The following is a 25,652-nucleotide window of genomic DNA, read 5'->3' as shown; positions in this document are numbered from 1 at the left end:
ATGGATTTTAAACTGGCATTAGGATGCACACCACATGTTAAATTTGAGCAGGGCATAAGAACAGTGACTGATGTACTGTATCAGATCTCCGGGATTGGATTAAACATGTGTTCTGCTGAGTGCCTCGCTCACACGGACTGTCTGTCTGATAATTACAACATGGAACATTTAATATGTTACCTGAACAAAGAGGACTCCATCACAGAGAGTGCAAAGCATACTGTTTCTGTGACCAAGAGCCAGCTACAGATCGTATGCAAGGTAAGAGAAGGTGGGATAGCACGGATTACAAAGAATAAAGCTCTACAGCTTTAATGATTATCAGTATGTAAAAATTATGCAAAAAAAAAGAATAGAATTACCCTAAACCTTCTATAAAAATATATTTCGCAGCATCATGTACATGCATTTCTGAATATGAATTCATGTAATATTTTATCAGGATTGTTTGAACTCTTGTGATCTGTCATGTCCTCCAAGACATAAATGTATGAAGTCCACGTCTGGTGCGGCTACCTGTGTCGCCTTAGGTGTGTACGAGTTTTGACAATTTCAACTTTCAGACAGGACTTGTTACAGATTCAAAATACTAATACTTAAAATTCTTTTTTTTTTGTATAGTATTTATTTTACTTGTTTATTTCTCCGGTCCTGTTTATTTTATAGACTGCGGAGCTTTTCCTTCGCTTGAGAAAGGTAAGAAAGACAAAGATCAGGACAGTACAGCGATTGGCGCTGACATCACCTACTCATGTGATAAAGGCTTTGCAGCAGACGGTCCACTAACTATAACCTGTTCTGCCAATGGCCTGTGGACACCACAGCTTGGACGCTGCTTACGTAGGTTGAAGTGCAAAAAACCGACTAAGTGTTCATCTCTTGAAATTTAAATTTCTTTATACTTCTCTGCTAGGAAAAAGTTCGATCGAAAACGAAAAATTACAGTTCATGCAGAAACATTTCTATTTACTGCATTTTTGAAACTTAATAATTAAACATAGAGATGTCACTATTATGCAGAATAATTTCTTAAAGCTTCATTTGTTTCGAAAATATTTCGATCAAAGTGCTCATCGTTACTATGACCTGCACCAAAAACATTAACCTGTTCACTCAACCGGAAAATGTAGGTCAGATTCAGCATCCAAAGCAAGCCTGGTAGTGTGCATCCTTAGATGTATCATCCATGCAAGTTTGGTCAACATAGGGCTTATAGTTACTCGGAAATGAGACCTACACCAAAAAACTGCACCAAATACAAATGAAACCTACACCAAAAATGTTAACCTGCACCAAAAACATTAACTTGGACATTCCTTCGCTGAAATTGCAGCATCTGAAACTTTGAATGGTAAAATGAAACAGACTAGAAACATGTTCCATCCATCTATAATCAACATAGGTCACACAAGTACCTAAAAAGAAAATGAAAATGATTTAAACCTGCAGTCCATCTGTAAAAGTGGTGCACATGTAGAGTGCATACCAAACATGTTAAAAATCATTGGAATTCATGGTTGGATTTTGTATACATGATTGAACAACAAAGCACACATACATATATAGGTAATCAGAGATTACAGAGCTCACCTCAACGAATGTTGTCTTTAAGTAAGGCAAAGTCAAACAATTAAGCAAAAAAAAAAGTGTACATCCAAAAATGCAACATTTATGCAAATTTGATCTGGTATTTTAAAATAGACCTATATAAAAACTTCCAACATTCTAAACAATTCACTAAGCTCTTCTCCTGAAATATTACAATATTTCATGCAAATCAAAGAGAAAATAACACGGTTGATACAAGTGAAAAATCAATTAAATTACTTATCAACCAGAGAATCTATAATTATGTTTCGTCAACAAATTCATTAACAGCAGCAAAGCATCATTTGATTTTAAAAGCATTATTTGATTTTATTATTTTATTATTGAAGGGTGCGGCCATATTCCAGAGTTGCAAAATGCAAACACAAAAGATAAAAATCGGGCATTCAATGCCGTAGTAACGTATTCATGCAATCCATGTTATGAGAATGTCGGAGATATTTCTATCAGCTGCCTCGCAAATGAAACGTGGACTCCAATCCAGGGTTATTGTAGGGGTAAGTACTGAAATACAGCAATGAGTGCTATTTCTTTTGTTATCAAAAACTAGTCAACCTGTGACAAAAGAAATTTTATCACAAAAAAAATTGCGCTTTATACGCAGGTGACCGTTAAGGCCCACTTGTTATTTGTATACTATCTTAAATTTTCCTTTAGAATACCATAGGATTCCAGTTGTGTTCTATTATTTTCCCCTTTGTATAGTATACACACGGTAACTTTTTTCCATTTGTGTTTTATTTAGTTTCAAATTAAATGAATTATTTTCTACTTGCATTTTATAAAATGACAAACCCTTTCCAACTTTACTACGATTTTTGACTTTTATTAGACTCCGATTATACACAATTTTCATTTTTTTAGCATAACTTGAACCTCGATCATACATATAATAATTGAATGAGGATAAGGTAACGCTGTCAAATGTCATAAATGTCAAATGTTTCCCTTTCCAATTATTTTAGTACTTTTTACTCGCATCTTTATCCTTACAAATTGACTTATTATTCAAAAAATGAAAATTGGTTATACTCTTGATTCGAGAAGATTGGGCATTCATACTTGAAAGGCGTATTACCTGTGAGATGACGTTTTCTCAAATGTGCTTTAATTTTTGAGCCCATTACCTTGTTCTTTATGCATTTTTTTCCAGAAATTATCTTTGACTTAACTTTTATTTTTTTAGATAAATACATTCCAACTCATTTATATACATTCTAAAGTGGAGACCACAAATATAATTACGGGAAATATAGTAAGGAAGAAGGGGTTGCATGGTGTTGCAAACACATTTACTTTCTATTGGATTTTTTCCAGACATGTTAGTCACGTGTAACAGTGAGCCTCCTACTATTTCCAATGCAGTTCTTACCTCTGGCTACGATAATTTTTGTGGTGCAATGGCAGACTACAAATGTAATGAAGGGTACCAGGGAAACCCGAGTTCGGTATGTCAGGATGATGGAAACTGGCACATACATGGACGATGCAAAGGTAAAACAATGTACAAGTGTCTTTTTCTATATTTCATATTAATAAAATTATACAAGTGCTGTCTTTGTAAAGAAACTTGTTTCTTTGCCAAGCGCTCGTTACAAGTGAAAGTTTCATGATATGAATAATGGGACTATAAAGATCCCTTACTCCTTAATTACCTTAGCTAAGTAGCGAGTAACTGACTTACATTGAAGACCTTCAGCGGTACTGTAAATCACGTTTTATTCGCGGGAACTTAAAATTATGTCTCGCTAATAAAGAATCAATAACTATCTCGCGAAAATAAGGTGTTGCAATAATTTAGTGATCTACAGTATATGATAATTTCTCTATATGAGCAAAAAATCCTTGAATGGGATTTATATTAATATGCAATTTATCAAATGAGTATTCATTGTTAAACTCGATCCTTTCTATTTAAAAAAATACAAATCAGATACCGATACTTTTTTTTAATTTGGATCATTTAGTATTACGTGTATAAGATTTATAACAGTAAGTTTTTATAGCATTTGCAAAAGATACTTTTTGATAATATTTTGAAGCTATCTGCACTAATGACTATATCGAGGAAGAGCAGAGAAAGGGGGAGTACATCCAGTTGTGTTGGCGGGTGTTTACAAATACGAAGACTTACGATGAGGCCATGGCAGATTGCGAGACGCGTTCCATAAACGGGAGACCACTCGTAATCAACTCAAACCTTAAAAGGAACAGAGTGAGCTCGGCTTTAATAGAAGGCTTTGGAACGCCTAGTAAGATTTTTTCATTGTGTATTTTGTATGAGCAGGGGCTAGAATTCACCAATCAGAAACTAGTAAACTGTTTCAAGATCACCGTTCCTCATCATTTACATTAATTGATTATTATCTAATTCATTTTTAGATCGTTAGATATCACACGTACCTTTTAAACGTACATGTAATAATTAATTTATTAAAATTTTCCCACTGATGGCAGTTACTGTATTTGGAGCACATTAACAATCTGCCAATGAATTAGTGTACGCTATGAGACAGACCAAGTCCTGTATGAAGAGAAATTGAAGAGTGATAGACCTACTCTATAATATAGAGATGTTTCTTTCTGATAACAAATTGAAATCAGTTATCTGTATCATACAAGACCTGCAATGAATTTATCTTCTTGTTGTTTTGTCAGTGAATTGCCTACTAAAAGAAGATTACACAGCTTTATTTGTCATTTTTTTTAACTATGACCAGCCCTGGTGTTCTTTAAGCACTTTGACGTTTTACAAATAGACGCGTACGACTTTATACCCAATTTTCATGAGATACTTTTTAGGTATTTATTTTTCTGTAAGATGATATTTTTTGAGTTTTGTTGATCTGTATGATCTTTAACAAAATGAAATTTTCGCGAGCAAATGGATTTGCATAGCATTTTTCAGTCGATGGTAAAATAAAATTCTGCAATTAAAAGTGATTATATATCAATACTCAAGGATTTTATGTAGTATATACGTTTAATGAATACTTATTCGACTTTTTCACCAGATAAGACTCTTTATTTTTGGGTAAATGGGAGATACGGTGTACACGGAACCTACTATGGATTCAGTAATGGTGAACTTAGCAAAGACAATTGGATGAATGGACAACCAGATCGCAGCGGCAACTGTCTAGCGGTTTCGTCGGCGGGTTCTTATAAATGGAATGACCTCGTATGTACCAGGAAATTTGCATACATTTGTGAGGCTGCTATATACTAAAAACAGAGTAACATGTTGTAAAAAGTATATGTACAATTAATTCTCGATAAACCGCCACCCTTTGTAATTTAGAAATCATGGCGGTATAACGAATTTGGCGATGAATTGAATTTCCCATCTTTTAGAAAACAAGAAGAAGAGTTATTGTTCTTAGAGATACCATTTAGCGTTTCTATTCTTATTGTTACATGTACATGTATATAAAAACATATTTCTGATTGAAAATACTTCAAGTAATTTTTTTAATGTACAATTTCGCTAAAACAAAATGTGCAGTTATGAAATAAAGACAAATATTTGTATATGAATGTAAATCTTCACGTTCGATATTGAAAAAAAAAACATACTAGGTCGATCGTCGTGATTTATTGCCCATAATAAGTAAAATGAATTCTTGAATATGTTCATTGTTCATGGTATCATTGTTGATGGAACGTTCACAATTTATACCGTATGATTATTTTTTCCAGCAAACTTTGCACAGTTTAAAGCAGAGATTATCAAAATAATATCATTATATCGGCGTACTTTAACAACGACCGCTTTCGTTTAGTTGATAATATTGTTGAAAAAGCTGGTGAAGTTTTAGTTGGAAGTGCTAAGGAAGTTTTTGGTGTTTATAAAAAAGCCACTTTTTCACAGGAGAATAAAAAATGTGTCTTTAAAAAGCCATGGTTCACAAAAGACTGTAAATCTGCCAGACGGAATTTTAAAAAAGCACAACAACTGTTTAAACGATTTGGAGGTAATATTTTTAAAGAAGATTTGTTTGAAAAGGAAAAGTTGTTTAAACAAAAATTAAAATCTGCTCGAAATTTTCATAGGACAGATATGAAAAGGAAATTACAATATTTAAGATCATATAACCCAAAAGAATATTGGAAAATATTAAACTCTGATGGTAACAATAAATGCTGTAATGTAGAATTATCCAAACTATATGATTTTTATAAAGATTGTTGCAACATTGGAGTAGAGGGAGAAAACGAACATGTTTTGACTGAAGATGAACTAAAATTGTTGTCAAATTTAGAACTCAATAACAGCATAAATCAACCAATCACACATGAAGAAATTACAAAATGTATACATGCTCTGAAAAATGATAAGTCAAGTGGACATGACAACATTGTTAATGAATATATAAAATCTACTGTAGATACTATGTCAAACTTTTATGTAATATTATTTAACAAGATTTTTGATTCAGGAATCATACCTTCTCAGTGGACATTTAGAAATATTATTCATATTATTTCATTATATAAAAACAAAGGTGACACTACAGATCCTAAAAACTATAGACCCATTACTTTGATAAGCTGTTTGGGTAAATTGTTTACATCTATTCTGAATGAGAGACTTAATTATTATGCGAATACTGTCCATCTTATGTTAGAAAATCAAGCTGGTTTTAGAAAAAACTATTCTACTTTGGACCACATTTTTACTTTGTATACATTGATTGAAATATCAAAGTATCATAGGAAAAGGTTGTACTGTGCCTTTATTGATTTTGAGAAAGCGTTCGACTCTGTCTGGCATTTAGGTCTTTGGAATAAAGTTTTATTAAATAATATAGATGGTAAATGTTTTAATGTTATAACACAGCTGTATAAAAATATTAAATCAAGAGTAGTCTCAAATGGTCTGTACTCTGATCCCTTTCCTTGTACTGTAGGTGTTAGACAAGGGGAAAACCTATCCCCATTTTTGTTTGCCATCTATCTAAATGACCTTGAAGATTTCATGAATTTAAATAATGTAAAAGGTTTATCATCTATAACGTCTAAATTAGAATCGGAGTTTAATTTGTATCTTCGATTGTTTGTTTTGCTATACGCAGATGACACGATCCTTTTGTCAGAAACACCAGAAGACTTACAATACCAATTGGATGTATTTAACAAATATTGCAAACAATGGCATCTGAAAGTTAACACCAATAAAACTAAAATTGTAATCTTTGGTAAGGGCAATCCGAGAATTGAAAAACCAATTACATTAAATGGAATAACATTAGAAATCGTAGATAATTTTAAATATTTAGGAGTAAGTTTTTGTAAAAATGGTTCATTTAACACAAATGTCAAAGAATTATCTCAGAAAGCAACAAAAGCTATGTATGGTGTTATTGGAAAATGTAGAAAACACAACCTTAATGTAGAATGCACATTGGTTATGTTTGACAAAATTGTAAAACCTATAATTTTATATGGATGTGAAGTGTGGGGTTTTAATCAGTCACCATTGATTGAAAAATTGCATTTAAAATTTTGTAAGCATATTTTGCATGTAAAGTCATCAACACCAAATTTTATGGTATATGGTGAATTAGGTAGATACCCTATTTCAATTAATATAAAGGTTAGAATGATAAGTTTTTGGTGTAAACTATCTTTTTTACAAAGGGATAAATTATCATCGAATTTGTTAAGTGTTTTAAAGAACTACAATAATCCATGGTGTAACTTTGTCAAATCTATATTGAATGAATGTGGACTTTCTTATATTTGGCATACTTGTCAACCTGTAAATGTATCATGGCTGAAGAAAATAGTGTTTAACACTCTGTATGATCAGTTTAAACAGAAGTGGTATAGTGAAATGTGTAACTCGTCTAAAGGTCTTAATTATAGAATATATAAAACTTCATTTTGTCTAGAAAAGTATTTAGTATCTTTGCCTTTTAAGTACTGGAAAATATTTTGTAAGTTTAGAACCTGTAATAATAAATTACCAATAGAAGTTGGAAGATGGCATAATGTACCAAGAGAAAACCGAATTTGTAAATTGTGTTCCAAAAATGAAATTGGTGATGAATTTCACTACTTATTTAATTGTAATGATTCACTTATTTTGAATTCAAGGTTATTATTATTATCAAAATATTACTATTCACATCCAAATGTGTATAAGTTTGATCAACTTTTTGATACAAAAAATACAGTTAAATTGACAAAACTGTGTAAATTTATAAAAATTATTTTTGAGAGAGTTGGCTCTCCTGGTTAGCTCATTGTTAGTTTTGTTACTTTGTACTTTTTTCTTTTTCACGCATGCACATATGTTTAACTATACTTGTAATCTTTCTCAACACTGTACTTATGTCAGTTTATGAGAATAAATTCATTGTTCATTGTTCATTGTGACTAAATGATTATATTAAACAGAAAACAAAATTATTATAACAGTTCATGTTAAAATTATTGTTTATTTAATTCTTGTTTAATTACTTAATTGCATGTACCTTGTCTGCGTTTGCATGCTTTACAACAGGAATAATGTCAACTATTTAGCCGCGCTTCACTGACCACATGCACCTGTAGCAGTATATCGAGATAATTGACACTTAAAAATGGACGTTTGTTGTGAAAACAGGGTGGCGGATGGCGGTATGCGAATTTGGCGTTATAAAGAGAATTTTATATAGCAGGAAAAACGTTCTTGGGAAATCATGGCGGTATTGCGAAAATGGCGATGAATCGAATGGCGATAATTCGAGAATTGACTGTACTTCATCAATAGCCCATTCCGTTTTTGTGTAACAATATGTACTAACTTATGATTGAATCCAAGATATTCATGCACATATGAATGTAATTAAACGCAGGATTGCAATCCATATGCCCGAAGTTATGTATTCATTAAATAATATTTTGATTAACGACTTAATTACGTTCTAGTTACTAGTAATTTTAGAATAATTGTGTTGTTTTTTTTTTGTTTTGTTTTTTTTTAAGGAAAAGATTAATCAGTTTGTTCGCGTGATAATTTGCATAAGGTTGAAGAAGTTTATGTGTAAAATTATCATGCAAACGTATTGATTGATAATCGTTTTATTGACTGGACACAAACTTGAGGTATTCTGTCAACTACTGAATGTATTTCAAAGTTATAAACACTTTTTCTGCGTTTGGAATAATGAAAATTAAAGCATATGGTAACTTTTTTTCAAAAGTATATCTAGAAGATCGAGGTCAAAAATATTGGTACCAAAAGGATTCTTTAATAAGGAAAACACAAGAGCATATGGAAGTCCCAGCACCAACCGTTCAGTTTCAAAACAAAATAAAATTCAAAGGACAAGGTCAACAATGTTAGTTACAAAAAGTTTTTTTTACTCTAATAAACTTGTCAAGTGAAATATAAGTGCTCACAGTAGCATCCATCGTTCAAAAGTAATTATCAGTTTTAATAGCCATTCTCTGTAACCACTTAAACTTCGTTGCCACGCATGGTCACCGATTTTGATGAAACTTCACCCATGCTTAGTACTTGACACCAGAAACAAATATCAAACAAAATTTTGTTGCTATGTGTCTCGGTTGCTATGGCAACAGCCGGAAAAGTTTAAAAAATCGAGATTTTAAGCCACTTTAAATCTTGACTGTGGCTTAATAAAAACTAGAAAAAGCAAACAAACCATTCTCACAAAAACATGACACCTTGACGTCACTTATACTGTAAAGAAACTGTTTAGATTATATCTCTAAGTAAATGGTAACCAAGGGTACTTTTGGAATACATTTAAAATGCTGAAATATGTTGAAAAACACTCCGTATTCACTAATGGTAGGTGTTACATGCTCAAACTCAATCAACGGCTTAAGAAAAACAATGAAAATGTTTGACCTTAAGTATATAAGTATAAGCAATATTATTCTATAAATAACTTTTATGGTTGCCATGGTAACACAGTGTAACCATGCAATACAGTAACTAAGATTGGGTTAAACCTACTGTCTTAAGGAAAAACATGAAAATTCAAGACTGGCAAATATGCATCCTTAGGACCTTGCAACACCAAAACCATAAGAAAAATTGGGTATAATTGCTACTTTGCAGTGTAACCATGGAAACAAAGTACCAGTGCTTAAAAGTGAATTATTTTTCGCTGCATTAAGAATTAAATTGCCATTTAATCAAGAAACAAATTAAAGGACTCAGCTTGAATAGTACTTATCTGTTAGAACTGAAGTTCAATATCATATATTGATAAAATTTGATGAATAAAACAACACTGTTGCTATGGTTACCAAGAACGGAAAATGTTCGATTTTGTGAACTTTATATCAATATTAAACCCTGTGTACCAACTTCTTGCATCCACTTAGAGATTGGATGATAGTCAAAATTAAAAGTCAAGTTAGCTGTTAATAAATATCAATCATAAAAGTTTTGGGAATCTACATTTAAGGGTACGTATCCAAGGAAAGAAAATATTTTTTCAGGTTTTTAAGCATATATTTTCTGCTTATTTCCATAGCAACGCTCTATTTAAAGAATCTAATCTGAATTTTTTCAAATGGGAAAACTTGGAGCACACCGACATCTTATAAAATTGATCATTAGTTGTGAGGAAATGTGCTTTTTTTAAAAGATAGGATCAGATTTAATTACACAGAGTGTTACTTTGAAGGCTCTCTGTGGTATAAAAACCTTGGCAACCATTGCCAACCAAAATGAAATTTTATATTTTGTTCTTGGTATATGTTTCAAGGCTTTTTTTTTCTATTATTTGGTAACACTTCATCCTATAATTGCTTTTTATTTTTACGTGTATGACTTTATAAAATTCAATGAATATCTTTTTTACTTTTGAATACTTTGTTACCATAGTAACGTATGTAATAGTTGATTTACCAAACATGTTTATCATGCATTTGAGACATCTGACCTTCAACTATTTGAAACAGTCATTGCCAATTGTTTGCTTTGCCGCAAATGTTAACTATGGGGCTCTAAACATGTTAAAAAATGCCATTTTTCGAACTTTAAGACATGTTGCCATGGTAACTATACAACATAGCAACCAATTTTTGCCTGATTTCAGTTTAGGGTATCAATGACTTTTATCATAGAGAGTTTGGAGAAATTCTGAGACTATGCGTGCCACAGCTCCTATATAAAATTTCAAATCATTACAGAGAATGGCTCTTAAAGCTTAACAAAAGTAGGTAAAACTCCAGGGCTGGGATTCATAAAGATACAGTACATAAGATTTGTGCTAAGACACACACTTAAGTATCAATAAATTCATAGTTAAGAAAAATACCTTAAGTCATATTCATAAAATTTCTAAGCGTAATTCTAGCTAAGTTTTATTCTGGGAAAAAAAGAATTACCACAGCAAAGCATGGAAATTCCTGAACAAAAAGTGCACTCTTTTGTAATGGCGGTATTAAATTCTATGTGTATTTAATCATAACTAAAATGTACAACTTGTCATGAATAAAGCACATTTACAAATTAGATATTACTAATTGATAAATATCTCAAAGTCAAAAAGTTTTTTCTAGAGAGATGTTGTAGCACAATTTCTTAATGAAAAGATTAAAATTTCTTCTGTTCACTATTGTTTTTAAATTGATCAAGAAAACTTATCTACTTCAAACACCTCCTTGAGTAAAACTACATAGCTTAAGTGATTTTTTTTAAATTAAAAATCTATTAAGATGTTTTAAGAATCCCGGCCCAGGATCAATTCAAGTCATTAGATTTTAAACAAGAGGCCCATAGGCCACGTCGCTCACCTGAGTAGCTTTGACCACGCTGTTTTTTACCAAATTTCCCCCTTGTAATACATATTGAGACCCAACCCTACCCGGGGTCATAATTTGGACAATTTAGAATCTACACTACCCCAGGATGCTTCAACATAAGTTCAGCTTTTCTGGCAGGTAGTTCTCGAGAAGATTTTTTTTTTCCTATATATTTCAATTTAAAACTTGTGTTCCCTACTGTAGCCTTGCGCTCCCTCGTGGGGTCATGATTTGAACAATTTAGAATCTACACTATCAAGGATTCTTCCACATAAGTTTCAGCTTTTCTGGCCCAGTGGTTCTTGAGAAGATTTTTTAATTTTTTTCCCTATATATTTCTATGTAAAACTGTGATTCCCTATTGTGGCCCCGCCCTAAACCCGGGGTCAAAATTTGAACAATTTAGAATCTACAATACCCAAAGATGCTTCAACATAAGTTTCAGCTTTTCTGACCCAGTGGTTCTTGAGAAGTTTTTTTTTTTTATTTTTTTCCCAATATATTTCTATCTAAAACTTTGATTCCCTATCCTGGCCCCGCCCTACCCACGGGGGTCATGATTTGAACAATTTAGAATTTACACTACCCCAGGATGCTTCCACATAAATTTCAGCTTTTCTGTCCCAGTGGTTCTTGAGAGGAAGATGTTTAATTTTTTTTCCTATATATTTCTATGTAAAAATTTGATACCCTATTGTGCTCCCCCAACCCCGGGGGTCATGATTTGAACAATTTAGAATCTACACTACCGTATGATGATTCCACATAAATTTCAGCTTTCCTGGGCCAGCGGTTCTTGGAAAGATTTTGTAATGACCTCCACCCTATTTTGTCTTTTCTTGATTATCTCCCCTTGTGAACAGACTTGGCCATTGATTTTAATAATTTAAACTTCCCTTTACCCAAGGATACTTTATACCAAGTTTGGTTAAAATTGGCCTAGTGGTTCTTGAGAAGAAGTTGAAATTGTAAAAGCGGACAGACAGACAGACGGACGACGGACAAAATGTGATCAGAAAAGCTTATTCCAGTTTTCGGCTCAGATGAGCTAAAAAAACGATACTCAAAATCTTGTAACAAGAAAAATACGAAAGCTGCTGAACAATTTAACAGTAATTGACAACTTTTTTTTTCAAAAGTTGGTCATATTTCAAGGTCAAGACGTCGAAAATGTTGGTACCGTCAGAAAGGTCTCTAACATGTATCTAAACAATAATAAAGTGGAATATGAAAACCCTAGCATTAACAATGAAAAACCTACAGCTTATGTTAAAGAATAATTCGAAGGTTCAAGTTCATTTTATTCACCCAAACCAAAAAATTGGAACAATGGGTTCAAATAAGACATACACACGTTACATATGCGAACAGGTCAGAGGAACATGATTTTAATACAACACAAAAACATGGCAGATGATGGAAAATGGTTCATCAGCAGTTTGAGTATTATTACAAAGTTTACAAAATCTATCACACAGTGGTATATATACAATGTCATCTTTCCATCGCCGATATTTAGAATGTATTAGCTGTATGCTCACGGGTGAACGAAAAGACACGTGAAAAGAAATAAATTTTCTAAAACTGTAAGCAATTTTTTTTTAAAATTGCCTAATCTATGGCGAGTATACTTTCATCGGTGTTGTTTCTTGGCTTCTAACACAGCCACGTACTAGCACTACCTATTCAGACTGTGCCTGGAGAGCATCAACGATGCAATACCTCTCTTTATTAATGCTCATCATATTCAACTGAAAATACAACATCACTAACAATCAAGCAATAAAATAAACTTACTATCATACAGCTGTATACCGCTCGCAAGTATACTTCAATCGGAATTGGAGTTGTTTCTTGGCTTCTATCACAGCCAAAATTTAGTACAAGTCACATTCTGAAGTTTTATGAGTGGGTGGCTCAAAGCATTTTTTAATCCACTGGGTTTGTTTACAGCAGAAACAAAACCAAGGACATTAGCAACTGGTACTACGTACTAGCACTACCTATTCAGACTGTGACTTTCAAGAGAGCTGCATCAACAATGCACACACCTCTCTTAGGCAACGCTCATCATGTTCAACTGAAAATCCAGTTGTATACCGCTAGCAAGTATACTTCAATCGGTGTTGTTTCTTGGCTTCTATCACAGCGAAGATTACTTACAAGTCCCATTCTGAAGTTTTATGAATGAGTTGCTCACATCAGTTTATTGATCCACTATTTTTGTTTACAGCATAAACAAAACCAGGGACATTAGCAACTGGTACCACGTACTAGCACTACCTATTCAGACTGTGACTTGAGTACATCAACAATGCACAAAACTCTCTTGGGCCAGGCTCATCATATTCAATTGAAAGTACAAAATCACCAACAATCAGACAATAAAATAAACTTGTCTTATTCAATTGTGTACCTCTAGAAAGAATACTTCAATCGGTGTTGTTTCTTGGCTTTTACCACTGCCAAGATTTAGTACAAGTCACATTCTGAAGTTTTATGAGCGAGTGGCTCAAATCATTTTTTTTTACCATGATCCAATTGTGTACCGCTAGCATGTATACTTCAATCGGAATCGATGTTGTTTCTTGGCTTCTATCACAGCCAAGATTTAGTACAAGTCACATTCTTAAGTTTTATAAGTGAGTGGCTAGAATCATTTTGATCCACTGGGTTTGTTTATAGCATAATCAAAACCAGGGACATAAGCAACTGGTACCACGTACTAGCACTACCTATTCAAACTGTGACTTGAGTACATCAACAATGTACACACCTCTACTGGGCTATGCTCATCATATTCAACTGAAAATACAACATCACTAACAATAAGACAATAAAATAAACTTGTCTTATTCAATTGTGTACCGCCAAAAACTATACTTCGGTTGGTGTTGTTTCTTGGTTTCTATCATAATCACGATTTAGTACAAGTCACATTCTGAAGTTTTATGAGTGAATGGCTCAAATCAGTTTTTTGATCCACTGGGTTTGTTTACAACATAAACAAAACCATAGCAACTAGTACCACGAACCACTGCCAAGATTTAGTACAAGTCACATTCTGAAGTTTTATGAGCGAGTGGCTCAAATCATTTTTTTTTACCATGATCCAATTGTGTACCGCTAGCATGTATACTTCAATCGGATTCGATGTTGTTTCTTGGCTTCTATCACAGCCAAGATTTAGTACAAGTCACATTCTTAAGTTTTATAAGTGAGTGGCTAGAATCATTTTGATCCACTGGGTTTGTTTATAGCATAATCAAAACCAGGGACATAAGCAACTGGTACCACGTACTAGCACTACCTATTCAAACTGTGACTTGAGTACATCAACAATGTACACACCTCTACTGGGCTATGCTCATCATATTTAACTGAAAATACAACATCACTAACAATAAGACAATAAAAAAAACTTGTCTTATTCAATTGTGTACCGCCAAAAACTATACTTCAGTTGGTGTTGTTTCTTGGTTTCTATCATAATCACGATTTAGTACAAGTCACATTCTGAAGTTTTATGAGTGAATGGCTCAAATCAGTTTTTTGATCCACTGGGTTTGTTTACAACATAAACAAAACCATAGCAACTAGTACCACGAACTAGCACTACCTATTCAGACCGTGACTTAAGTACATCAGCAATGCAAACACTTCTATTGGGCTATGCTCATCTTATCTAAAAATACATCATCACTAACAATCAAACAATAAAATAAACTTACCATCATCCAATTGTGTACTACTAGCAAGTATACTTCAATCGGTGTTGTTTCTTCGCTTCTATCACAGCCAAAATTTAGTACAAGTCACATTCTAAAGTTTTATGAGTGGATCAAATCAGTTTCTTTTTATCCACTGGTTCTGTTTTCAGCAGAAGCAAAACCAGAGAAAATAACAACTGGTACTACGTACTAGCACAACCTATTTCAGACTGTGACTTTCAAGAGAGCTGCATCAACAATGCACACACCTCCCTTGGGATTTGCTCATCATATTCAACTGAAAAAACAACATCACAATCAAACAATAAAATAAACTTACTATTATCCAATTGTGTACCACAAGCAAGTATACTTCAATCGGAATCGGAGTTGTTTCTTGGCTTCTATCACAGCCAAGATTTAGTACAAGTCACATTCTGAAATTTTATGAGTGAGTGGCTTAAATCAGTTTTTTAATCCACTGGGTTTGTTTAGAGCAGAAACAAAACCAGGGACATTAGTACCTGGTATCACGTACTAGCACTACCTATTCAGACTGTGACTTGAGTGCATCAACAATGCAACACCTCTCTTTCGTTATGCTTGTCATATTCAACTGAAAATACAACATCACTAACAATCAAACAATAAAATAAACTTATCATCACTCAGTTGTATACCGATCGCAAGTATACTTCAATCGGAATCGGAGTTGTTTCTTGGCTTCTATCACAGCCAAGATTTAGTACAAGTCACATTCTGAAGTTTTAGTAGCAACTGGTACCACGTACTAGCACTACCTATTCAGACTGTGACTTGAGTGCATCAACAATGCACACACTTCTATTGGGCTATGCTTATCCTATTCAACTGAAAATAAAACACCACTAACAATAAGACAATAAAATAAACTTACCTTATTCAACTGTGTACCGACAGAACGTATACTTCAATTATCCACTGGTTCTGTTTTCAGCAGAAGCAAAACCAGAGAAAATAACAACTGGTACTACGTACTAGCACAACCTATTTCAGACTGTGACTTTCAAGAGAGCTGCATCAACAATGCACACACCTCCCTTGGGATTTGCTCATCATATTCAACTGAAAAAACAACATCACAATCACACAATAAAATAAACTTACTATTATCCAATAGTGTACCACAAGCAAGTATACTTCAATCGGAATCGGTGTTGTTTCTTGGCTTCTATCACAGCCAAGATTAATTACAAGTCACAGTCTGAAGATTTATGAGTGAGTGGCTCAAATCCGTTTTTTAATCCACTGGGTTTGTCTATAGCAGAAACAAAACCAGGGACATTAGTACCTGGTATCACGTACTAGCACTACCTATTCAGACTGTGACTTGAGTGCATCAACAATGCAACACCTCTCTTTCGTTATGCTTGTCATATTCAACTGAAAATACAACATCACTAACAATCAAACAATAAAATAAACTTATCATCACTCAGTTGTATACCGATCGCAAGTATACTTCAATCGGAATCGGAGTTGTTTCTTGGCTTCTATCACAGCCAAGATTTAGTACAAGTCACATTCTGAAGTTTTATGAGTGAGTGGCTCACATCAGTTTTTTAATCCACTGGGTTTGTTTAGAGCATAAACAAAACCAGGGACATAAGCAACTGGTACCACGTACTAGAACTACCTACTCCGACTGTGACTTGAGTACATCAACAATGCATACACCTCTCTTTGGCGAGATTCATCATATTCAATTGAAAGTACAACATCACTAACAACCAGACAATAAAATAAACTTACCTTATTCAATTGTATACCTCTAGAAAGAATACTTCAGTCGGTGTTGTTTCTTGGCTTCTATCACAGCCAAGATTTAGTACAAGTCACATTCTGAAGTTTTATGAGTGAGTGGCTAGAATCAGTTTTTAATCACTGGGTTTGTTTAGAGCATACACAAAACCAGGAACATTAGCAACTGGTACCACGTACTAGAACTACATATTCAGACTGTGACTTGAGTGCATCAACAATGTACACATCTCTCTTGGGCTATGCACATCATATTCAACTGAAAATTCAACAACACTAACAATCAAACAATAAAATAAACTTACCATCATCCATTTGAATACCGCTCGCATGTATACTTCAATCGGAATCGGAGTTGTTTCTTGGCTTCTATCACAGCCAAGATTTAGTACAAGTCACATTCTGAAGTTTTATGAGTGAGTGGCTCACTTCTATTTGGCTATGCTCATCTTATCTAAAAATACAACATCACTAACAATCAATCAATAACATTAACTTACCATTATCCAATTGTGTACCGCTAGAACGAATACTTCAATCGGTGTTGTTTCCTGGCTTCTATCACAGCCAAGATTTAGTACAAGTGAGTGGCTCAGTTTTCTGATCCCCTGGGTTTGTTTACAGTATACACAAAATCAGGGACATTAGCAAGTGGTACCACGTACTAGCACTACCTCTTCAAACTGTGACTTGAGTGCATCGACAATGCACAAAACTCTCTTTGGCCAGGCTAATCATACTCAATTGAAAGTACAACATCACTGACAATTAGACAATAAAATACGCAGTAAGGTTAAGGCAACCCATGGAAAAAAATATGGTAATGAGGTCATAATGAGGTTTGACGTCATGACAGTTGCTCCGCCCTGATTGATCCTTATAAGGGAATACAGCTCAAAATAACTATTTACCGATATTTACAAGAATTTGTAACAAACGGCAATATTTCCATGTTTAAATAAATAATTATTAGTGATTTTCTCCTATATAGAATAGCATGTTTTTAAAATAATTCTCTTTCTTATGGATGTGCCGTTTGGCTGCAATCGGCTTCAGCCAAGCGCTTGCACTCCATGACTCGATGACACGGAAATCATGTTGTTTACGTCTAAAAACGTGGCGACATCAGCTGAGATATGCAGTGGATTTAAATGCAATACCAGACATTCTTTAAAGAAAATAGGGATAAGATAAGAGACAAGGCATTGTTTATCCCTATTACGAGAATATGAGGACATTATTACAGAAAATAACGGAAGACTGAGACGATCTGCACTAGCTCCCTAGATCCATCACTGCAGTGCATTCAGCCCAGGTATGTATGCTTATGCATGTACAATATGTAGATATGCTTTTGTTAACATCGAAGAAAAAACGATCGCGAGTGTGTACGTGTTTATTTAGATGCATTATCACAGTCAGTGAAAAACAAATGCAGTGCAGTGTGTGTCGCCCCCCCCCCCCCTCCTTCCCAACAGCCCACATAAAGTTGTTAACTTTTTTTACTAGAAATTTAAAAATGTAATTGTACTAAATATAGAGTCGATTAGCTTATTTTCTTTGAGACAACGTGTGTAAGGGGGTTCAACAGTAATACAAACTGTAATGTTGTCTTTTTGGCATACAAACATGCTACATATAATGTAAAAAAATTATCTGTATCATTATGTTGAAAACAAAGAACCTCCACTTTAGATCTATGGTTTTAAATTTATAGAATTTCTAAATTAATGGGGAATAAAATATTTTTTTTTACTTTGATTTCATGTCAAGTCAATTTCTGTAATTTATACATAATTATTTGTTTTTAATTATATGATAGGCCTATATAATACTTTTATTATTGTAGCAGTCAAGAGTTCAAGGCTTCAAGAATGAATAAATACAAAATGCACCCATTTCTCAACAAGGTATGTACACTTATAAAGCATTTCACAGTTTTTTAAAACCATGCATGTGTTATATTTATTTTTCATTTTGTAAAGATGAAAGAATGTTTCTTCATATTCTAATTATTTGCTCTTGTAAATGTCAGAGGTTTTAATTTCCCAGAAAAGTTTTGTAATACAACCTTGTTTCCATTTATCTTTTAATATGAATTTCATAAATTCACTATGTACAGCATACAGTATATCATGAATTGTTTTGTCAAATGTAATGTGATTTTATTATACATTGTATTTTATTTAGTAATCTCATAGCAATAACATATTTAATGTGTTGCAGCTATTCCTAAAGAATTGGACCAATGGATTTATTCAGACAGCAAGTTAATCCATCATGTAAGGAAAATGGTATGCTCCATATTAGCTATAACCCAAATTACCATGCAATATTCCTGGCAAACAATGAAATATAACAGTAGAATTGCAAATATTTAGTAATGCATCCAATGTTTGTGCATGTTTCCATGCATTGTTCTGAATTAAATTCAATTTTAAACACCAATTTACTCTCATTAATGGCATGTTACTACAAGTATGTCCTGATTTTCTCATAGATGTATTTTCAGAATTGATTTCATCCACAAGAACATGAAGTAATGGAAATGATTTGCAGCTGCTCAGTATTCCTTGTACAGTCTACCTTAATTTGAAAAACTGTTTATGAAATAAAATTTCTTCATAAAAAATGATTTGACTTTTTCATATACATTTACTTACTGTACATGTGTTGAAAAGGCTATTAAGATTTGATAATCTTGACTTGCATATATTTGTGTGGTAGGTGTCAATGTCCATCAAGATTTTATTTCCAGCATGTACATTGTGTTAATTTGTTTTTCTTAATAATAATAACTGAAAAGGAGATTAAAGGCTCCCCTAATTGATTCAAAACAGGAAAGGGGGCCACCATTTTATTCTGAAGGGAGGAGGGGGTGGCAAGTTTTTCCAGGTCATTATTTTTTTATTTCTTTTCATGTCAATGAAGGACAGGTCTACTAATATTTATTTCCAATAAGATGAAGGGCAGATTATTTTTCTCTTCACTGAAAAATGTATGACAAGCTAAAAAAAAATAATTTATAGGAGGGGGGAACACTGGTCTGGGGCAGATTATTTATTTTTATCCAGTGTGGGACATATTTATTTTCAACATTTTTGAAATCTACCCCCCCCCCCCTCTTTTGGAAAAATATGGTAGTCCCTTTAACAAATACAGGAATATTGATGATTTCCACTAAGTCTTTCTTCTTAAAACGTACAACTTAAATCCCATAGGAGTTGAAGGTTTGAAAGAAAGTCATGATAGAATCTTGTATGCGAAAAAAAATATTTGTACATAAGTGTACATGTACCATGTGTACAGCAGTGACAGAAAGGTATATTAAATTTATCGAATCAATTATTGATGGAGGCTTTCAATTGACTATTTTATTTGAATATTCTCATTTTTATTAACAATCAGCGTTTTAAATTACATGCTGCGGCAAACATTACACGTAGCTGCATGTGTGTTTACACATATTGGAGGAAATGCGGAAGGACTGAAAGACGTCTTATAACATACATAATTCATACATTGTATAGAGAACGAAGTCACAAAATAAAAAAAGTAATATCCAGTGTTTTATGCATACTGTTCGATTTAGTAAAAAGATCCCAGCGCAGTCTGCAAGTTAAAATCTACGAGGTAAACAAATTTTTCAAGCACTAAACAGTTATCTCCCATGCTGGGTCAACGATGCGTTTGAAAACTATATTTAGACTGACTGTACCAAGATGTCAATTTTTAATCAGAAAGTTCAAGGGCAAGGCGACAATCTAATAAGTAGGTTTTTATTTTACATTATTCATTTTACTTTATAGTTTTCAAAAAGTGATGCTCATTTCTTTGTAATCCTTTAGGTAATTAATAATTTCCGATGATATTAGGAAAATACCCTATTTTTCTTATACTACTGACTGTTTTAGGTGAATAACTTAAATGTATCGGAAAACCAACTGAATGCGCATCACTTTTGTGAAAGTATAGATACAAAGGGACAATTTAAAACATTGTGCAGTTATTTGTTTGTTTGCCTTGCCCTTGAACTTTTTGGTTAAATTTAACATTTCATTTGTTGACCTAAAATCGGAGCCCACGTGACTTTAGAGGGTCACATGATCAAAAAAAATCCGAGGTGAATAGCAATGGACATACGGTTCAAGATAACATAAAGCTATTTCAACTAGAGTGTCTTGCTGAAAAATAAAATAGTTAAACATTAATTGTATCGTTTTCGGTGACTTTTTATAGAAAATGTTGCCTTAACTGTGCTGCGTACACCATCATCCAATTGTGTACCGCTAGCATATATACTTCAATGGGAATCGGTGTTGTTTCTTGGCTTCTATGAAAAACCAAGATTTAGTAGAAGTCCCATTCTGAAGTTTTATGAGTGAGTGGCTCAAATCAGTTTTTTAATCCACTGGGTTTGTTTAGAGCAGAAACAAAACCAGGGACATTAGCAACTGGTACCACGTACTAGCACTACCTATTCAGACTGTGACTTGAGTGCATCAACAATGCAACACCTCTCTTTCGTTATGCTTGTCATATTCAACTGAAAATACAACATCACTAACAATCAAACAAACTTATCATCACTCAGTTGTATACCGCTTGCAAGTATGCTTCAATAGGAATCGGAGTTCTTTCTTGGCTTCTATCACAGCCAAGATTTAGTACAAGTCACATTCTGAAATTTTATGAGTGAGTGGCTCAAATCAGTTTTTTAATCAACTGGGTTTGTTTAGAGCACAAACAAAACCAGGGACATAAGCAACTGGTACCACGTACAAGCACTACCTATTCCGACTGTGACTTGAGTGCATCAACAATGCAACACCTCTCTTTCGTTATGCTTGTCATATTCGACTGAAAATACATAACTAACAATCAAACAATAAAATAAACTTATCATCACTCAGTTGTATACCGCGCGCATGTATACTTCAATCGGAATCGGAGTTGTTTCTTGGCTTCTATCATAGCCAAGATTTAGTACAAGTCACATTCTGAAGTTTTATGAGTGAATGGCTCAAATCAGTTTTTTAATCCAAAGGGTTTGTTTAGAGCATAAACAAAACCAGGGACATTAGCAACTGGTACCACGTACTAGCACTACCTATTCAGACTGTGACTTGAGTACATCAACAATGCATACACCTCTCTTTGGCGAGATTTATCATATTCAATTGAAAGTACAACATCACTAACAACCAGACAATAAAATAAACTTACCATATTTAATTGTGTACCGCTAGAAAGAATACTTCAGTTGGTGTTGTTTCTTGGCCTCAATCACAACCAAGATTTAGTACAAGTCACATTCTGAAGTTTTATGAGTGAGTGGCTTAAATCAGTTTTTTAATCCGTTGGGTTTGTTTAGAACATACACAAAACCAGGGACATTAGCAACTGGTACCACGTACTAGAACTACTTATTCAGAGTGTGACTTTCAAGAGAGCTGCATCAGCAATGCACACATCTCTCTTGCGCTATACACATGATATTCAACTGAAAATACATTACTTACAATCAGACAATAAAATAAACTTACCATCCTTCAACTGTGTACCGCTAGCAAGTATACTTCAATCGGATTCGGTGTTGTTTCTTGGCTTCTATCACAACCAAGAGTTAGTAGAAGTCACATTCTGAAGGAAATTAGCAACTGGTACCACGTACTAGCACTACCTATTCAGACTGTGACTTGAGTGCATCAACAATGCACACACTTCTATTGGGCTATGCTTATCCTATTCAACTGAAAATAAAACACCACTAACAATTAGACAATAAAATAAACTTACCTTATTCAACTGTGTACCGACAGAACGTATACTTCAATTGGTGTTTTTCTTGGCTTCTATCACAACAAAGATTTAGTACAAATCACATTCTGAAGATTTATGAGTGAGTGGTTCAAATAAGTTTTTTGATCCACTTACGAGCAATACTTATTCAGAGTGTGACTTGAGTACATCAACAATGCACACAGTTCTATTGGGCTATGCTCATGTTATCTAAAAAATACAACATCACTGTCAATCAAACAATAACATTAACTTGCCATCATCCAATTGTGTACCGCTAGCAAGTATACTTCAATCGATGTTGTTTCTTGGCTTCTATCACAGCCAAGATTTAGTACAAGTCATATTCTGAAGTTTTATGAGTGAGTGGCTCATATCAGTTCTTTTAACCACTGGTTTTGTTTCCAGCAGAAACAAAACCAGAGACAATAGCAACTGGCACCACGTACTAGCACTACCTATTTCAGACTGTGACTTTCAAGAGAGCTGCATCAACAATGCACACAGCTCCCTTGGGATTTGCTCATCATATTCAACTGAAAATATAACATCACAATCACACAATAAAATAAACTTACTATTATCCAATTGTGTGCCACTAGCAAGTATACTTCAATCGGAATCAGTGTTGTTTCTTGGCTTCTATCACAGCCAAGATTTAGTACAAGTCACATTCTGAAGTTTTATGAGTGAATGGCTCAAATCAGATTTTTGATCCGTTGGGTTTGTTTACAGCAGAAACAAAACCAGGGACATTAGCAACTGGTACCACGTAATAGCACTACCTATTCAGACTGTGACTTTCAAGAGAGCTGCATCAACAATGCACACACCTCTCTTGGGCTATGCTTATCATATTCAACTGAATGTACATCCCAAGTCATTGCCCTATGTACCTTCAGGCGGAACAAGGACTATGTAGGTATGTAGATACATTCTGTAATTTTATTATAGGTTAGTTGCTGAAAACAGTTTTATTTAAATCATTGGATTTTTATAGCCTAGAGAAAGCTGGAGACAATAGCAACAGGTACCATTCATCATTTGGGTTAACACTATAAAGCGAAATATTTCTTTGTTTTTATAGTATATTAGACTACCTGGACAATCTAAGTACAAATTCTGTTAAGATATTATAGCCTAATATTTACATTTGCAAATGTTTTCCTTTATATAACACTACTGAAGGCAAGCGTTTTTATAACTGTGTAAATACAGGTATGGGGTCAAGAGGTCATAGATGTGCGTTTGGATAAACGTTCGACGTAATTTCTCTGTGACGTCATAAAGGGTCGACGCGCGTTTAGTGGATTACATACATGCCGTTGGGTTTGAAAAATTAACGCATTTCACACGTTAAAAGTAACAATCAGGCAAATATAAAGTATGAATAAGTCACAAATGTAAATATAATAATAAATTTCATTTTTTCCTTTTTATTGAATATGTAAAAAGGGTTGCCAAACGTGATCAAATCTTCCATAAAGCCCTTCGGGCTTTATGGGATTTCCAATCTTAATCTTATTTATTGACCCGTTTTACATCTCAATAAAACTCAAAAAATGATACCTTATTTCTTAAATAAATTACTTATATAACATTCATGTTATCCATACAATTAACAAATTCTGTATGACAAAAAATAATATTTCAGAGCAACGCTGTATGATTAATTGCTTAGAGTGACGTAGTTCGGGTACTTGGGAATATTTCAGTGTTATTTAAGGAATGAAGCTTATTTCAACTGATGTCAACTTATCCGATATAACATAACTTGGGGCAGTTTACGCTTTATAAACCGCGAAGCCAAAATCTCCAAACCTGTTTTTTTCCACCATATTTCTATCTTTCGATTTTTCCTTCAGTCCCTGCATCCAAAGACTTCGCGGCCTACAACTCGTGTGGAGTCATGGTAACAGTATCCGGGTTATTTCCATTTTGTAACGTTCGGAGCAGATACGGTGTCAAATTCCGGAATTTTATCATATCTAAAGCTAAAAAAATTATTATATTAAAATAATAATAATAAATTTCAAATTTATTTCCTTTTTGAGTTTAATATTTGAAAAGTTTCTGTAACAAACGGGTAAAATACTAAAATTTATGAAAATTAAGGCCTTAAGTAAGATTTCTACTTATCCTTGACATGTCCTGTTTATGTCACATAATGTATACTGCACCTCAGACAGTCAGAATCTCTCAATTCATACTCAGCAAAATAAAATATGTTTAAGAATGAATTAGAAACCAACAACAAACATGTTTGTATGAATCAAACCTATCCGATTGCTTTTTTCCTTGTGTATTTTGCCTTTTCTATCTCTGCACACTTTCACGCTCCGTAACTCTTTGTTGACATATGATATCTACTTCCTTGGTAACCGATTCTAATTCGGAACAACCTCCGTCATTTTCTCACGCAGTTACCCAATATCCCCGAGTATTTCCGACTGTATCCTTCATAGACGAGTTATGCCCCTTTGATCGATATTTAGTGGCGGATCTTACAAATTACACGGAAAAATATATTTTTATGGACAATTAAACAATAATCCAGGCTTCATTTACAGATCACTGGAAAGAAATTTTAAATAGAGGAAGGGCGGAAGGTCGAAGGGGCATTTCCTATTGAAATTCTTGACAAGCAATAGATAAATAAATAAGTAAATAAATGAATAAATAAATTATTATTAATAAATAAACAAATAAAATAAAAAAAAAAAAGAAGGAGGATGATTACTTTATAATTTTAGTTAATTTATTTATAAAACTTGGATTTCTTTTGCATAGTTCATTGAGGAGGTCCAACAATTGGCTGAAAAAATATTTTATTTTTTCATTGTTGTAAAGCATCACATTGATAGGCAACATATTACCCCCACTTTTCAGCCTCCGTTTCATACAGGTTTCTTACACAGCTAGTGTTTTGCAAAAGACTGATACAAAGCATCAAATTGA

The 25,652-nt window shown here is 33.5% G+C and overlaps 1 protein-coding gene and 1 long non-coding RNA gene across 3 annotated transcripts; both read left to right on the top strand.

The window, feature by feature from the left end:
* LOC134251149 (sushi, von Willebrand factor type A, EGF and pentraxin domain-containing protein 1-like) lies at window positions 1-5,192 on the top strand. The gene is made up of 7 exons (XM_062733515.1): window positions 1-261; window positions 443-530; window positions 667-840; window positions 1,938-2,105; window positions 2,926-3,102; window positions 3,651-3,860; window positions 4,623-5,192. Exons 1-7 carry the CDS (start codon window positions 1-3, stop codon window positions 4,835-4,837), a joined length of 1,293 nt encoding a protein of 430 aa, XP_062589499.1. The 3' UTR covers window positions 4,838-5,192.
* Window positions 5,193-18,006: 12,814 nt separating this feature from the next.
* On the top strand, window positions 18,007-19,524 carry LOC134251163 (uncharacterized). 2 transcript variants are annotated; one of them, XR_009988681.1, is made up of 4 exons: window positions 18,007-18,207; window positions 18,742-18,802; window positions 19,119-19,174; window positions 19,405-19,524. It is a non-coding gene; the product is annotated as an uncharacterized LOC134251163 (long non-coding RNA). The 2 variants fall into 2 exon arrangements; XR_009988680.1 differs by having other exon boundaries at window positions 19,119-19,186.
* Window positions 19,525-25,652: the final 6,128 nt, after the last annotated feature.

Source organism: Saccostrea cucullata, unplaced genomic scaffold, assembly GCF_032062105.1.
Source record: "Saccostrea cucullata isolate Sc308-1 unplaced genomic scaffold, CSIRO_AGI_Scuc_v1 ctg84, whole genome shotgun sequence".
NCBI classification, from domain to species: Eukaryota; Metazoa; Mollusca; class Bivalvia; order Ostreida; family Ostreidae; genus Saccostrea; species Saccostrea cuccullata.
Note: the sequence above shows the minus strand (reverse complement) of the source record. Positions and strands in the feature narration are given on the sequence as shown.

Excerpts from the sequence above, each read along its gene's own strand:
- LOC134251149 (XM_062733515.1), top strand. The coding sequence starts at position 1 with ATGGATTTTAAACTGGCATTAGGATGCACACCACATGTTAAATTTGAG. Across the intron at positions 841-1,937 it reads ACAGCTTGGACGCTGCTTAC|GGTGCGGCCATATTCCAGAG; the intron begins GTAGGTTGAAGT and ends TTATTATTGAAG. Across the intron at positions 3,861-4,622 it reads AGAAGGCTTTGGAACGCCTA|ATAAGACTCTTTATTTTTGG; the intron begins GTAAGATTTTTT and ends CTTTTTCACCAG.